At 34.6% G+C, this 16,808-nt stretch overlaps 1 protein-coding gene across 6 annotated transcripts in view; it reads left to right on the forward strand.

The window, feature by feature from the left end:
* Window positions 1–4,489: 4,489 nt before the first annotated feature.
* LOC143244327 (deoxycytidylate deaminase) overlaps window positions 4,490–16,808 on the forward strand; it is a 35,994-nt gene continuing 23,675 nt past the window's right edge. For 2 of the 6 annotated variants that reach the window (XM_076488789.1, XM_076488793.1), the window contains exons 1-4: window positions 4,569–4,583; window positions 6,355–6,435; window positions 7,262–7,305; window positions 9,103–9,223. In XM_076488789.1, coding sequence (XP_076344904.1) covers window positions 6,397–6,435; window positions 7,262–7,305; window positions 9,103–9,223 — 204 coding nt within the window. In that variant the 5' untranslated portion in view covers window positions 4,569–4,583; window positions 6,355–6,396. Of the gene's footprint in view, window positions 4,584–4,613; window positions 4,986–6,354; window positions 6,436–7,261; window positions 7,306–9,102; window positions 9,224–16,808 lie in introns of those variants that run through there. The other 4 variants (XM_076488792.1, XM_076488790.1, XM_076488787.1 and 1 more) reach the window with 3 other exon arrangements.

Consider the following 16,808-nt stretch of genomic DNA (forward strand, 5'->3'; position numbering starts at 1 on the left):
AAAATTGAGGAAGTTACTGGTACATCATCATCAATGGAGAACCACGCTGACAGAATGGACGGGAACAGTTGAGTGGATAGCTTTCATTAACTTCTGCTCTGCTTCTTTCACTTCTGCTGGGGTGAAACCAAGGAATTCTTCTTCATCATCATCTGGGTCTTCTTCTCTGTTGCCTTCAGTGTTGACATGTTTACTTTATGGAAGCACTTGGGTGACCTGTACTTCCCGATGCAGAGTGGTGTCAGCTTGTGTAGACCAGTCCAGTTACAGCAGAACAACATGGCCACCCTGTCCTTGATTTGTTTGTAGCCTTCTTTGCTGTTCTTGTCTTTCTTCATAGCTAAAGTTCTATCTGGCAAAATTCTATAGTAAAGACCTGTTTCATCTGCGTTATAGATCTGCTCCTCAACAAGTTGCTGTTCTTCAACGAATTCTTGGAACTTAGGGATGAACTCTTCTGCTGCTACAGTGTCTGCTGACTAGATCTCGCCGTTGATTTTTACTTGCAATATGCCGTGTCGCTGCTTCAACCTTCTTAACCAACCACTTGAAACAGAAAACTCTGGATCTGCATTAGTGCCATGAAGTTCATTGTGTAGTTTCTCTGCTTGTGCTTGAATAACTGGTTCAGATATGGGAATTCCATTGTTTCTGGCTTCACAAAATGCATTGAACGTTGCCTTGTCTAACTCAGAATCTTGTGCTGTTCTAGCTCTCTTGCGTTTCAAACCACCCTCATCAAGTTCATCAAGAAATGCTCTTAATTTATTCTCATCTTTAATCCACCCACGCAATGTAGACTCAGGTATGCCTAACTCTCTACTAACTTTAGCGCGAGTTTCGCCGTTTCGTATTCTTTCTATGACATTCAGCTTTTGCTGAACATCATACGATGCATGTTTACGTTTGGTACTCATGGGGTAGGAATTTGTCAATATGATATGCTCACTATTAATTCAGAAACTGAAGTGATTTCTATTGGGTTTGTGGCCAATATTTATACAATTCCATAAAAATATCGGATTATCGAATTAAAAATAATACTTTAATTATTGATCACTTTTTTCACGGATTTACCGCGGATTAACTTTAATGTAGGGAGATGTGTGATTCGGTAACAATGGTGGCTTCCATAAAGCTGACATAGAGAGCGGATAAGGTAGATTAACGGTCGATTTCTATTGTAATATATTTTATTTATTTCCCAAATTAAAGCAAATCTTTTTAAATATCCCCTTGAAGTTATAAAGCCAGGATTAAATTCGTAAGCCGCATTTTTACACGTTCTTAAATTAGCGGTGAGCCGCGATAATCCTCGCTCACAAGACTTGCTACAGCGGCTTAAGCGATTTCGCGGTTTACTGGTCCGTGACTTAATGGCGCTCCACTGTATATATACAAAATTGCTCAGAAATTTATATGCAAAAACGGCTCGTTTGAGTTGAGAAAATATTTTACATAGAAGAGCGAAATTTTACATGCGTAAATGTTTATAAATCATTTGTTGTGTAGTTTAGCTGTTGTGAATTAACGTTATGGTACCTGCTGTTTTTTGATTTTCCTGGTTGCTGTAAGTGAGTATTATTGCACCACAACGTACCATGGTTTGTAGAGTCATGAAATATACTATCAGGGCATCCCATAAGAAACGTCTGAAAATTTAATACAGAAAATGCATCATCATTTCTTCTTTGTAAAAGGCTTTAATGACTAAAATATGTTGTATTGTTTGTTTGTTTGGAAATTTCGCACAAAGCTACTCGAGGGCTATTTGTGCTAGCCGTCCCTAATTTAGCAGTGTAAGACAGCTAGTCATCACCACCCACCGCCAACTCTTGGGCTACTCTTTACCAACGAATAGTGGGATTGACCGTCACATTATACACCCCCACGGCTGGGAGGGCGAGCATGTTTAGCGCGACGCGGGCGCGAACCCGCGACCCTCGGATTACGAGTCGCACGCCTTACGCGCTAGGCCATGCCGGGCCAATATGTTGTAAGACGTATGTAAAAATGTTCAAACAAATAAAAGAAACTAACTCAACTCCACTTTTTCGGATTATTAATCAAATAAACTCTTATGAAAATGGATGTGTCTGAGAAGCACATCAGGCATAATATGCTTTATGAGTTTAAAAAAGGTAAGAGTGCAGCAGAAACTACACGAAACTTTCAAGGTGTTTATGGTGCGGAGTCTCTTAATGAAAGAAAATGTCGAAGGTGGTTCCAAAAGCTCAAATCAGGTGACTACAGCTCAAGTGATGCGCCACGTTCACGTCGTCCTGTTGAATTTAATGATGCCTTGCTACTGACTGCAATTTATGAAGACTGTGCTGTAACAGTTGAAAAATTAGTACAGAAGCTTAATTCAACCCATTAAACTGCTTGAAAAGGTGTCAAAACTTGGAAAATGGGTCCCCCATGATTTAACAGAAGCCAACCTGAGAGCAAGAGTGAACATTTGTATCACTCTGTACTCTCGTGAACGTAACTCACCTTTTTTGGACAGGTTAGTGATTCGAGATGAAAAATTGATGTATTATAAAAATGTTAAGCGCCACAGGCAATGGCTCAGTGCAGGTAAACTGGCTAAAGCACAGCCCAAAATGGATCTCCACCCGAGGAAAGTCTTGTTAAGTGTTTGGTGGAATATATTTGGTGTGATCCGTTTTGAGTTGCTACCACTCAATGTGACGATTACATCAGACTTTCATTGTCAACAGTTAGAGCGCTTGAATGTTGCACTGAAAGAAAATAGGCCTGCTTTTCTCAATCGTAAAAATGTTGTGTTACACCATGGAAAGGCACGGTCCCGTACAGTATGAATCACATCTGCAAAGATTGAAGAGCTAGAGTGAGAAAAGCTTCCACATTTTTCTTATTCTCCAGATCTAGCCCCGTTCCGAAGTTTGCAGAGCTGTCTTGATGGAAAAAGCTAGGAATACATGATGATGTCAAAACTACCCTCTCTGCATTTTTTTCCTCCAAACCCAAATAATTTTATAGAAGTAGCATTCAGAAGCTTGTGAATTATTGTCAGGAAGTAATTAATAATAATGGAACATGTATTACTGATTAAATAACATTAAAAGCGTTTTCTGAACCTAAAATCGGACATTAGTTAAGGGATGACCTGATAATACACACACACACACACACACATATATATATAAACGACCAGGTTAGTGAAAATGGAAATAAAAATGAAGTTAGACTACACATTAGCAACAAGTAGTTTTTAAAACAAGTTTCACAGTTCACATTGTGATAACAAAGATAGAAGAGAATAATTTATCTCTTCATTTGGGTTTTAAAGTAATCAAATAAGCCTGCATAAACTTTTTATGTGAAAGAGAATTACATACAACTCTAGATACAATTGTGGTTACCCCGAGGTAACATGATTTCATTTATTACCAATTGTCTTTTGATAATAGTGAAGAAGAAGAATTCTTTTTGTCAGTTAGGTTCTAAAGAACTGTAGGCTTTTGATAAAAAAAAAGATAATTATTTAAAGCTCTGGATAAAACTGTGATAACCAAGAGTGTGACGATTTTTTTGTGTATATATTTAACTTGTTTTGAATATATTATTTTAATACAAGCGGATTGTGTGCCATTCGTTTATTGTTGAAATTTATTGTCAACAAGTCACTGATACCTTCTCTAAGGAATCGCAGCTCTTTAAAATCAGACAAAAAGTTTATGTGTGTGATTGCCAGGTGCGTAGGTTTGTATGTTGCATTTATTTTTGGTATTATTTTATTAACTGATTTAATGAAACATTCAGTGGTTGTTTGAAAGTATTTGTCAAATATATGCGGTTTAACAGAACTTTCTGTGACAGATTTAGCTAGTAAATAATCTAAAATAATCGATAACCATTTCACTTAGAAAAATAAAATTTTCTTATTTGAAGATGACTCCCGTCTTACCAAAATTTATATTTGTGTTCCCTAGTCCTACTAGGAGCACTTCAGCCTGTATAACCCTCTATTTATCATGTCACATTTCTTTACTATTTGGTAACTAGGTGTGAAAAGCTTTATTTGATTAAAAAAAAAAACTTAGTGGAGACCAGGAATAGTGAACCTCAAATATTTTAGTATGCATTTGATTTTTACTATGTTATAAATAGAAAACTGAAAAATCCAAGTAATATACTATATTTGAGAACCATCAGTAACTTGACGGTTAGTCAATGGGCTTATAACGCTAAAAATTGGATGTTCGTGTTCATGACGGACAAAGCTCATTATATGGAGTTGCGCTTAATAACTGATAAACGAAACTATATTTGAGAATTGCAAATACAACAATGACGTGAATAAATTTAAATTTAATATTACATAATAATAAGCCCCCAGTGGCTCAGCGGTATGTCTGCGGACTTATAACGCTAAAGACCGGGTTTCGATACCCGTGGTGGGCAGAGCACTGATAGCCCAGTGTGTAGCTTTGTGCTTAATTCAAAACAACAACAATATAATAATAATTATGGTAAAGGACGCGAACCAGATGTCGCTGTACGAGCAGGAAGTTTAACCGCCACAAATTTTAAAATTTTAGGGGAATTGTGTGATTGTGAGTGTGTTTTATTTATTACGTCTTACTGTTAAGATCTCAGTATTAATGGAAACATTCAAGAGTTTAATGACATAAGTAGATTTATGAATTTCGCTCTTTTCTATATTATTAAGTAATATAAATAGAAAACAAAGCCAAACACAACATAACTTGTAGTCAGTCGTAAATTATGTAGTTTGACTCCTACACCACGAGTTTGAATGAATCCAAGATTTTAATTTAATGAGAAACCTTCTGCTTTCTTGTGCATAATTATCCAACATTCCAGTTAAGTTTAGATTCCATAACCTATACCAGTTTGATTCTCTTAGCTAATTTTTTTTTCTATCGTACTTTATCAAAAGCTTTTGGAAAACTTATAAATCTCAAATAGTTATAAGACTAAGAGATAGGTAACGGGTAAGGCAAGATTTCTACTTAATTATTGATTTAATGAAGACTTGTTGGCTTACATTTATAGCATATTTCATTAGAGGATTTTGTAAAGTATAAGACTAATTAAGATTTTAATATTCCAAAAGTTAGTCTAACTGGCCTAAAGTTTTCAGCACTATTTTTATCATTCCTTAAAAAAAGTAACATAAGCAACCCCCTCAATCTGCAGACACTTGTACACTGTTTATTGGCTTTCCTAAAATGACCAGTAGGGTCTGAAATGCCTTGTCTCTGAGCTTTAAAACATTTGGGTATAGCCATACTGTTTGAACTAAATTTAATTAATCCATGACTTTCTATTTACCACTAAGTAAATACGTCATGAGTCAGGTCAATTCCAGTACCACCCAAAACAAGTTCAGGGTCAGGAATTGATAGTATCTTCCACTGAAAAGAAGAGAACATCATTAAAAAACTCAAACATCTCAAGAGTCTTCAACTAAAACCTTGCCATCAGAATTCTTTATCCCTTAAATGGCAACTATTGTCAGTTAATAATGCTACCTACATTTTCAATGTTTAAGGGTTAAGAAACAAATACACATTATAACATTTTTCTTTCTTTTGATGCTTAAATCTGATTTTTAACAGCAAAGTTTCTCATAAGGCCAAATAAAAGCAATACATGTTTAGTATCCATATGCACTTCTTTTTGCAGCCATTTCCCCACTATTTTTTTTTTCTTTGAATTATTGTTTTTCAGTCATATATAGTAACAAACTGAATAAAGAATGGGTTAAACACAGGTGATTCATTTTGCCATATTTCTTTGTCATAAACTTATGAATCATTTTGATTAAAAATAAAACAAAGAAGAGTTATGTTTGACATATGCCTTTTGGAAAGAAGTGACAGTTATGAAACAAAAGCGTGCAAACTGTTTTGGAAAGAGGTTATCAAAAAAAGACCTATCTTTTTTTGAAAACTGGACACTTTAAACTTTTATTTTTACTTGACCTAACCCTATTTGTATTTCTTACCAAATCCTTAACCTTCCAAGACTTTCATAAGTTTCCAACATTTATCCTTGATTTTCTGTTTTTATGTCTTTGGTAAGTCAGTTACATTTCATTTTTGTTCTTATCCATTTGCTCTTATTTAAGAATATGCCTATCTTTTATTAAAAGCAATTTATTTTTAAAAAGTATAACCCAATTTACTAATGATCATTTTCTCTTGGTTTGAAGATTGGCTTTCTGAATGATAAGGTACTAAGATGTTATTTATTTTTAGTCTGTTTTATAGCAAAACGTCAAACTTAATTGTAGAGTGATAACTTTTTTTCAAACACCATTAGTGGTTAGCAATAAATATCAAATGGCACCCTTTCTAGCTGGCTCTTTCACAGTTTGTTGTAAAATGTACTTGGATTGTCATGCAGTTTTTTGGAGGTCTTTGTTTAATTGGAATAAAGGTAAAGTACTCTTCTAATACTTCTCAGTGAATGTTAGTAGTAGGAGTTTAACATTGTGTTTTTGTTTTTCTGTTTAAAAAATATTTCAGTGTATTTGTAAGTAATTGATTTAAAAACTTATTTTGTGCTGTGGGTTGTTATGCAACCTATCCCAGTTCCACTTGTGGTCTAATGTTACATCTCAGTCCAGTTTTGAAACTAATGTTTCAGAAGAACATTCAAAATCACTTCAAACATTGTTCCTCTACCACTACTTAGCTTCATGGAATATCCATCAATGTTTGTAAAATTAGTGTCCTATAAATAACACATTACTGTTTGTATTCATAACAACTCTCATCTCATTTTCTTGTTTCATTGACTGTATGCCTTTTAAAGTGATGTACAACAGTTACAAAAGAAAACTTTCTACCCTTAGAACCTTTATTACAACTCATTTATAGATTCTGAATCTAACCTATAGACCACTGCTTCTCAACCTTTTCCAACATCTGTACAAGTTTTTCACAACTGGTCACTTGCCCCAGTTGGAGAAAAAAGACAAAATTAAAATGCAACATTCTTTATTATGACTTAAATATACATTAAACTACAACTAGAATAAAAAATAATATTTAATGACTTTTTCTGCTCATTAATTTATCATTAACCCATTTACCTAATTAAGAAACTGCTCAAGACTACCATTTTTTGATTACTTCAATTCTTTCATGTTGTACTTTATCTTTTATATAAAGAACCAACCTACCACCTTAATGAAAACATGTCAGTATTAATTAACTTTTAATTTTGAATTTCAAAATGATTTCAGTTTTCTTTAATTTAGGACTGCACAATTGTAATTACAATGGACTCTACTGACTGTAAGAGGTAAGTCCTGATTTGTAGTAATGAATAGAATGTTGGTAACACTTAGATGTTGAAGTAAGGCTGGTGTTTTTTATTTATTTATGTAATTAAAGAACCTGGTCGTTCTTAGTGATGTATAGAATATGGGAACTAATCATAAGTATTCAGTTAATGTAAAATCATGTTCTTGAAATATGGAAATAGTTTGCATTTTGTGTGAGAGGAACATTGAGAAATAATCCTATTTACACCAAAGTCATATAAATAAATAATAAATAAGAAAAGTATAAAAATAGACCTCTGAGATATACCTAACAGTTTTGGTTTTTAATTAAACAAACAAATATACACACACAGAGGCATAGATTTTTTACACCCGATGAGGGGGATGATTTTTGCAACCACGTATGTGGACTGTTCAATTTTAAAATTGGTAATCTCTGATTACGTGAACCTGAAAGCTGTAAAAATGCAGTCATAGAGTAATCTTGTTGCCATGATACTTGCATGTATACTTAAGCCTACTGACTGATACTTACGAACTATCGCTTAGATCAAAAAGCTTAGAAGGACGCCTGTATTAAATATGTGCATTTCGGCTAGTGAAAAAGCCTACATCTAGGCCTAATTATGTAATTTGATTGGTAAGAACACGAGAATCACAAGAACAAACACACAATTTGTGGGCCTGTGATGCAATAAAACAATTCAACAGACCAAACTGTAGGTGGGGATGATTATATGGACCATACCCCCACCTAAAATGAAGGGGGGATGTATACCTCCCCAGGATCTACGCCCCTGTACACACACACACATATATGCATAAAGAATACTATTTATCACTGTTCTCCATTTTTATTGGTGTCAGGCTGGTTATGTCTGCATTCTGACTTTTCACTAATTTCACAGAAATCTGTTTTTCATTAATCGCAGGTTCAACATTTAGTGTGAAGTCATCAAACAAGCAAGCCAAAAACTAATAAAAAATATAAGCTGGTGAAGGGAGATCCTTTTTCAGTCTTTCTTTTTTTTTTCAAGTTTTTATTATAAATACAACTTTTGAGATGCTGTTCTACATAATTTCTAAAACCTTGCTTAGAAAAGTGGTTGACATCAATCATTTTTGAGGTGATTTTTAGCAAACAGTTGATTTTAGTCAATATGAAGGTACTAGATTTAAAAGAAAATTTTCACCCTCAAAAATGAAAAATGGCCACCCATAAACCCCAAAAAAATCAGTGATTATTACCTTGTACACCTAAAAAAAGCAAATGGAAATTTATGTTTCAAGCATTTACTCAAAATGTTTTGTCTTTGTTGCAGACTTAAATGGTTCTTTGATCTAAACAACAGGGAATCCTCAACAGCTGCAGCACATGAAATTCTTTTAAGCAGGAATAGAGTAAATTAATCTATAAGACTTTTGTTTTCCTTGTTATTAGCTATATTTTTGTAGCGAATGTGGAGTCTAATGAGGTAAGTGTACTCTCTAAGTTAAGGAGAATGAAGCTGAACCTTGAAAAGTTAAGGAAAATTTTAAGAAACACATTCTACTTTCTGGAGCTGTTAGTATTTTATCTTTGGTTGCAATTTCAACAAATGCAAAAAAAAACTGAAAGTTAATTTTTCCTTCTTAATAAAATTGACTTCAGGAAATGTAACAGTTAAATTTAACCATTTATTTTCTAGATTATAAAATAAGTTAGATTGGCTTAAAGCAACAGTTAGAACTAACAATTTGCACTTATAGTAAATACTTTATTTAATTTATAATTTACACTTCTTGTACATTTTTATATTAGTATATTTTTTCAGTGGGAATGCACCTGCACTTACTAAAAAGTCCCAGAAGAGAGTAGACTACTTACAGTGGTCAGACTATTTTATGGCCATTGCTTTTCTCTCTGCTATGCGTAGTAAAGATCCAAATTCCCAGGTTAGTTTTGTAACTATTACTTCAGTGAATTATAATAGCATTTGTTTGTTTTGGTTTTTTTATTCTCATGATATACTAATTAATAGAAAGTCATTGTTTTCTTCTAGCCTATTCATAATGAAGACCTAAATTTTCACGTGAATTTTGTAACTGTTTTGGTAGTAAAATATAATTACAGAAGTTTTTGTATGTTGGAATGATATAACAATAATAAGTTGTTGATTTTCACTTGGCTATGAATAGTAAAGACCCAACTTCTTGGGTGAATTTTGTAACTGTTGTAGTATTAAAATATAATTACACATAATTTTTTGTTTTTGGAGTTATGTAACAACTAAATAATAACTCAGTCAAGTTACCCTATACTGATATTTCCTTAATTTGATTTCCAAGTTGTGTGTTTATGTATACACATGATTAAAATCAGTCAGAGGTGTGTGTGTGTTTATTTATTAATAAACTAAAGGAATTCAAACAACAAAAGATGTACATAGTTGAAAATTTCTCTTTCTCAATTCACTTCACAAAAATTAGAAGGATATTGAACATTTATAGAAGTTAGTAACATGAAAGTATAAAGTGTGCTTAGATCTTACTTGCATTGGTGAATGTTAAAATGTATTCCCCTTTATTTTTAAGTACCTTTTTTATGTAAATGATAAGAAAATAATGAAGACCATTTCAGATAATCAGTTTTAACCCACTAAAGTCTTAAATAACTTGTAAGTGTGTATACAAATTTAGCCTTTTCAATTACACTGAAACAACTTCTTTAAAATTAGTTTTTTTATAAGCATTATAGTGTATAAATTGAAATTCATTCATTCAATTTATAAAGTAATATCATTGTCTTACAGCTTTACTGAAAATTCAAAGACAGCTAAGATTTGATCACCTTTAGCTGAATAATTGACACAAAATTTTTTAAAGAAATATTTACAGGTTAGAATAATATTATCATAGCTTAACAACTGAGTATTAACTTGCCCATGTAATCCTGAAGTTTTGTTGTAGTTATAAATAAAAACTGGTTTGTGAATTCATATCTTGCTTTATTATTTTTGCACATAAAATTCTAATTAAAATATTTTATGACTACCCAACATCAATACATGATTTTATGCAGTATAAGGACATTTTCTTATATATCTGCACTAAAAAAAATTGGATAATAGCCATTTAAATCATACAATACACTACATTTCTGGGTGACTATTTATCAAGCAAATTCTTATTTGCTTTATTAGTATATCACTGAAATGAGACAGCATTATTTCCTGTAATGTTTGGGAATTCAATATGAACATTATGTTGTGCCATAAGCTCTTGCCCATGTGTTATTCAGTTTCTAATAAACATATTTCTTCACTGAACTTTAAGTCATGAAGGGGTATTAACACCTTTAATGTTAGTGTTTTTAAAATGCATATATCTATTTCAAGCAATAATTGTCTTGTTTTGTCATCAACAGCTGGTAGCACAGTAATTTTACACATTCAAGTAGACTATCTGAGATAAAACACTTTTACTCTGCAACTTCAGCACTGGTACGATTTTAACATAAAACAAGGTTCAAGTTTTATCGGTGAGCTAGCAGTAGGAAAAACAAAATAAAGAGGCTAAATGATAGTACTAAGTTTCTTGTTTCATTATTATAAAAGTAACTAAATTATAAAATTTAGAAATTTATTGGGTTATATAAGAAAAATAAAAATTTTAAAAATTCCGAGGTTTGCAAGTGAGTTGCTTGTGAATTAGAAAATAATATCTTGTACCTTGAAATTTGTAGTCACCTGGCAATTTAGTTTGTTTTTTTACACAATTAACATTTTAATGTGTTTCAAAGAGCAACAAAACATTAAAATGAAATATAAATAATTTTGAAAAAGGTAGAGGACTCAGTATTTAAGGGCAAGTTGTATGTTACAATCTGCAACCATTTTAGAAGGAAAAAAGGTATTTCTTTTCCATGGAACATCTTTTGGCTCTTTCAGTATAGCAAAAAAGTTTTTGTAGTTATTTACATGTTTTCTTTATCAATAAATGGTCAGAAAGCATTAACTGGCCTTTGTCACCTGAATTGACGTTTGTACAAAACACTAATAAATGGTGCTAAATATAAACATTGTAACTTGAAAATGTATATATGCATATATCTTGTATTTCTTGCAACTGTTCTGGTACCACTGTGGATTTTTTGAAGTGGAGTGGCATTGGGTTAGTCTAAGTGAATAGTAGTAAGCAATAAATGGGAATGTTGCTTTGGTATGGTTGTAAGAAATGAAAAGGCCATTTTCAAAACCTGTTTTGTTATTGTTTATAGACTTAATCATTTGTTTAACGTGCCCCAGTATGCCTTTTTTTATCATTCAGCATTCATTCTCAGCATTCACTGTCAATTCTTGCAGTGAACATGTTGTTAACCAATCTTCCAAATCTTGCATTGGACCATCAATTTATTCTGTGCCATAAAACTGTACAGACCTTCACTTCCTTTATTCTTCCATCCTAAAGCTTATAACATCTTAATGCTCCTTATTGTTGTCACTTGAGCTTATCTCTGAAATGTTCAAGGTAATGAGTAATTTCATTTCTTTCTCTTCTGCTTTTCAAGCAACACAATACCATTGGGTTTGAGCTGTGTACTGTTATTTAAACTACCAACTTTATTTATCTTGCTCTTGATTGAGAAGGTTTAGAAGTTCTTGCTTATTCTTTTGAATAAGTACTGTTCTTAGTTTACCTCTCAACACAAGCTTGGTCAATTTGACCGACCATGTGACCTCTTTGTACCAAAAGCCTTTATAGACTTAATACTTCTAATTTTCAATATAGCATGTATATCTTTACAACATCTGGCAGTCTTTCAATTAACACTATTAGTCTCTTACATATAATAAATCATATTCATTTAAGAAGTGTTTTTAATAAACTAAAGATTTGTTCATGAATATATTGAGTATTTGTTTAGGATTATCCAAGTGTAAAATAATTTTAATGTCAAGATTAGAAATACTTTTTCTCACATCAAAAATCTCAGATTGTCTTTGTGTGATCCCTAAAACCTTTTAAGTATCTTTTAAACATGTTTTTTCCCAAAATTTTTATTTTATCAGTCATTTTCTCTACTCTATCTCAAAATGGGATCAGTCAACTTGTCCAACTTCATTACCCCAGTGTGGATGCCTGCACATGGTTAGGGGACCTCCCAGAGAAGGTTCTGTTTTTTTCAGTGTAGCTCCTCTGGGATCTGAACATCTGTGCATGACAACCCATGAAGTGGAGGAGAGGATCCTGGTGTTCAAGGGTGGTCCCCAGAGTCAATCAGCTGTTCCTGTTGGACTTGGGTCAACTGAATTCCAGTGTTGGATAATCTCAGTGGGTATTGTAGACATTGTTTCTGATGCTGGTGTTTGGGTATAGTGCTCAAGAAACCTTGGTGTTGCTGTAGTGCTCTTGTTTGGCATTGAATCATTCTCTTTTCCTTATGGATCCTTGAAATCCTATTAAAATAAAACTGTAAAAATGCAGCTAATTGGTAAATTACCACATCTTAAAGACACCAAATAGCAGTCTCCACCACATTCTGCACCTTTCTTCTTTCTTTGTTTAACAAATCTTTGTGGCATATGCCTCCATGGGGATACATTGGTGGAAATATCAGTCCCAAAAAAGTAAACTTTCTAAATTTGAAGATTAGTGAGGATATACCCATTAAGGTTACTCCCCATGCTACTTTAAATTCCTTATGAGGAATTATTGTTAAGAGGAATTTGAAGAACATCCCTAAGTCTGAAATCCTAGCTGGTGTCTCCGATCAAGGAGTTTCTGCAGTGCAACATATCTCCACTTGCAAAGTAGGAATTCTTATGCCTACCAGTGTTCTTATTTTGACATTTATATGTACACTTCCACCTGCCACCATCACAGCAGGTTATTAGAGCTGTACCACATGGCCATATATTCTCAACCCTCTGAGATGTTTCCAGTGTCAGCAGTTTGGTCATTCAAAGACATCATGTCATGGTTTTGTGATGTGCTTGTAGTGGTGGTGAAAACATTATGCCTACAAGTGTGAATTGGACCTTTACTGTGGAAGTCTGAGACTGTTAGTCTCAATTATGTTTGTTATTTATCCTGAGCCAAAGTATTGCTTCATGAATAATGAGATTGATACAAATGATCTTTTAGCAACATAGTTCTCTGAACAAAAAGCTCCAGATAATAGCTGTGATTGCATTTTAGAGTGTAAAAGCTATTCAGTGCACTTCCCCTATACCTCCTCCTGTAGTGTTTTCAGTCAGTTCAGCTTCTCTCTGCTGCCATTTGTGTGTTAAGTGGGTGTATAGTCTGATGTGGGTGAAATTTTGATAATAATTGACATCAAAATATTCTTGTTTGTAGAAGATACATGTTGAGAAAAGGTAGAGCAGAACACTGCTGCACTTATATCAGGTGAACATGATGTTAGCATATTAACATTGCAAAAACTTTACATATTTCACTAACTGATCTTTATTCATGATTTCATGAATGTCTGCTTGGATGAAGTAAAATGTTGCACACCTTTACCATTTCTTGTGTTTGATCTCCAGAGAGATTGGGTCTGTCATAATCTCTAGTCATATTTGTCTGAACATCTTATTATAATCTATTCATACAACTCCTATAGTTTTTTACATCTGTTGAGAGGGAAGCACTCATTCTTGGGGCTTCTCCTATCTAGCTGTAGAGTTTCTCGTCTGGGCCATAATCTTTCCACCTGAGTATTTTTTACATCTTCTAGTGTTTCAGTAGAGTTGTTACTTTGTTTAGAAGTTATTTTTTGATGCATTTGTTATTCTCAACACCAAGCTTTCATTGAGTAAGGAGTGGTCAAACCTCTTTCTGTACACCTATCCCTTTCATTGCCTCCTCTCCAGGCTGCCTTCTGTAACTTGCAGCATTCCTTGCCAGGTTCTTCTGTGTGCTCCCATTTTGCCACCATAACAGTGTTTCCATTGTTTCACCTCATAGCAATCCATAGACCTTTACATTTTTCAATCTTTGAGGTTCTTCTCACATCAGTCTCAGGCATCCACAACAAGCAAAGCTTCCACATGGCCTACATCTGATCTTTTGAAATACATCCTGCAAGTTCTCTCAGAGTAGCCCATTTTCTTGATCATTGTTGTTATCAATTCACCTTTCCAGTTTTTCAGCCTAAATGGATATTTTATTCGTGCTAGTCCATTCACCATCTGATTTCTTAAAAGTGATCTATTTCTTTCTGAGATTGCTGGGTACAGAGTGGAATTGTAGATGACCTTCTGTAATTTTCCTGGCTATTCTTTCTGTACATCCACCCACATGTTTGCCATGCATGGCAAACCATGAAGGAGAAGAGAGGATCTTGGTGGTTGAAGGGACCAACACTAACACACCACTTTGGTCTTGAATTCCTGTATATTAGCAGTCTTTGGGTGCCTCCCCTCCCCTCAAAGGGACAATCCAACTGGTCCACTTGGGCTAGGATCAACCGAGTACCAGTGTTGGACGTTCTCAATGGGTGTTGTGGATATTGTGTCTGATGCTGGTGTTTGGTTATAGTGCTCACGAAACCCTGGCATTATTACAATGTTCTTGTTTGGCAATGCAGTGCATCCTCTCTTAGGACTCCATGGTGGATGGGGCCAGTGGATGCTGCAAAGTATTGCCTTTATTATAGATATCCCTATTTATGAAAAAAATGGATTATCAGAAGATGACCACACATGGACAAATTTGTTGTATAGTCATCATCACAGTCAGATTTTGTGCCTCAATTTCTAATTATGCATTCCTTATCTGAGAAATTTTTAGGGCAGATGTCTCTTTTTTTATTGAAAAGGATTAGAAGGGCTTGCTGGTTCCCCTAAGTCAGTAAAGAGGCATTTTAATTTCTTCACCACAACAAACCAGACTCCTTGAAATTGAAGGCCATTGGCAATATACCCATCGAGGTTACTCCCCATGCAACATTGAATTCTTTCAGAGGAGTTATAGTTGAGAAGGATTTTAAATAACATTTTCAATTTGGAGATGCTGGTTTCTCCAGCCAAGGCATTTCTGTGATCCACTGAATCTTCACTCATAAAGATGGATTTATGATGCCTATTAATGTTCTGATATTCATGTTTACATCGCCATCTACTCCTGCCACAGTCAAAGCAGGTTATCTGAACTGTAAAGTACAGCAATACATTTCTAACCCACTTAGATGTTTCCAGTGTCAGCAGTTTGGTCAGTCAAACACATCATGTCATGGTTCTTTAACATGTGCTCATTTGTGGTGTGGTAGTAACTTACGAGTGTGAACTGGAACCACACTGTGTTAACTGTAGTGGTCCACACCCTTCTTATTGGCCCTAAACTGGTGGAGGAGAAATAGGTGCAATGCTTGAAGACTAAATAATATCTGCTACCCAGAGGCTCAGAAGTTATTGTTCCCCACTCCATCCTAGACATATGCTGCTGCACTCCATTCCATTGCTACAGTGGGAGTGCAGAGAGATATGTCTGTTTCCAGCACAATCATTTGCAAAACATCAGAAGAGTCTTTTGCCCTCCAAGGGTTGACAAATCTGCTAACTTCCATCTCTGTCCCAGCCATTCTTTCCAGTGACTGGCCAGTTCCACTTCCTTTGGGTTTGGGTGTTTCCTTGGGTCCATCCTCTTCAACAGCCCTGCAGTGTAAAACGATTATTCATTCAAGCTCTCTGTCACTAGAATTTTTGTCCTTGGGGTTGAAAACAGAAGGGCTTCCCATGCCATTCTCCTCCACATAAATAAAAATGTCCACTTTGATCCAGTTAAACTGTCAGGGTTTTCGTTTGAATATAGATGACACTAAAGATTTGGTTTATTCTTACCATCCCATGTGTCTCTCCTTACAGGATGTGTTTATGAAACCTGCCGATACAGTCACCCTTCAGCAGTTTTCTTTGTACAGAAATGGCAAGTTGTGTGATGGAGGGGTGGCACTGCTGGTAAATCAGCATGTGCCTATCCTTTCTTTGCTACTCAATACACCCTTGGAGGCTGTAGCCATCTATGTTTCCTTGAGTCGTACCATCACTGTTTGTACTTTCTACCTGGCTCTTGAGGAGACCAATGATCGGTCAGTCCTTGATGCCCTCATTTAGCATTTTAATCCTGGGGGATAGAAGAGGTCATTGCATAGAGCATGTGCTCTTTGATCACATCCTTTCTCTCTTCAGTACTGGTGTTTATATTTATTTTCATGCATCTAATCAGTCTTTTACTTCTATTGATCTTTCTATCTGCTTCCCTTTACTTTCTCTTACATTTTTTGAATGGTTTACAGCAGGGGTTCCCAACTGGTGGGTTGCGACCCCACAGGGGGTCGTCCAGCCTTGGCAGGGGAGTCGAGTAGCCTTGTTAGAAGTAGCTTGGGATAACATTAATTTTATTTCATCAATTACATTTTCAAGTCGCGAGTGCCAAAAGGTTGGGAACCCCTGGTTTATAGTAACCCACTGGGTAGAGATAATTTTCCTATCATTTTGAGAGAGACTATCTGTGGTTGATGCCACCTGACCTGTGT

Source organism: Tachypleus tridentatus, chromosome 2, assembly GCF_004210375.1.
Source record: "Tachypleus tridentatus isolate NWPU-2018 chromosome 2, ASM421037v1, whole genome shotgun sequence".
Taxonomy (NCBI): Eukaryota; Metazoa; Arthropoda; class Merostomata; order Xiphosura; family Limulidae; genus Tachypleus; species Tachypleus tridentatus.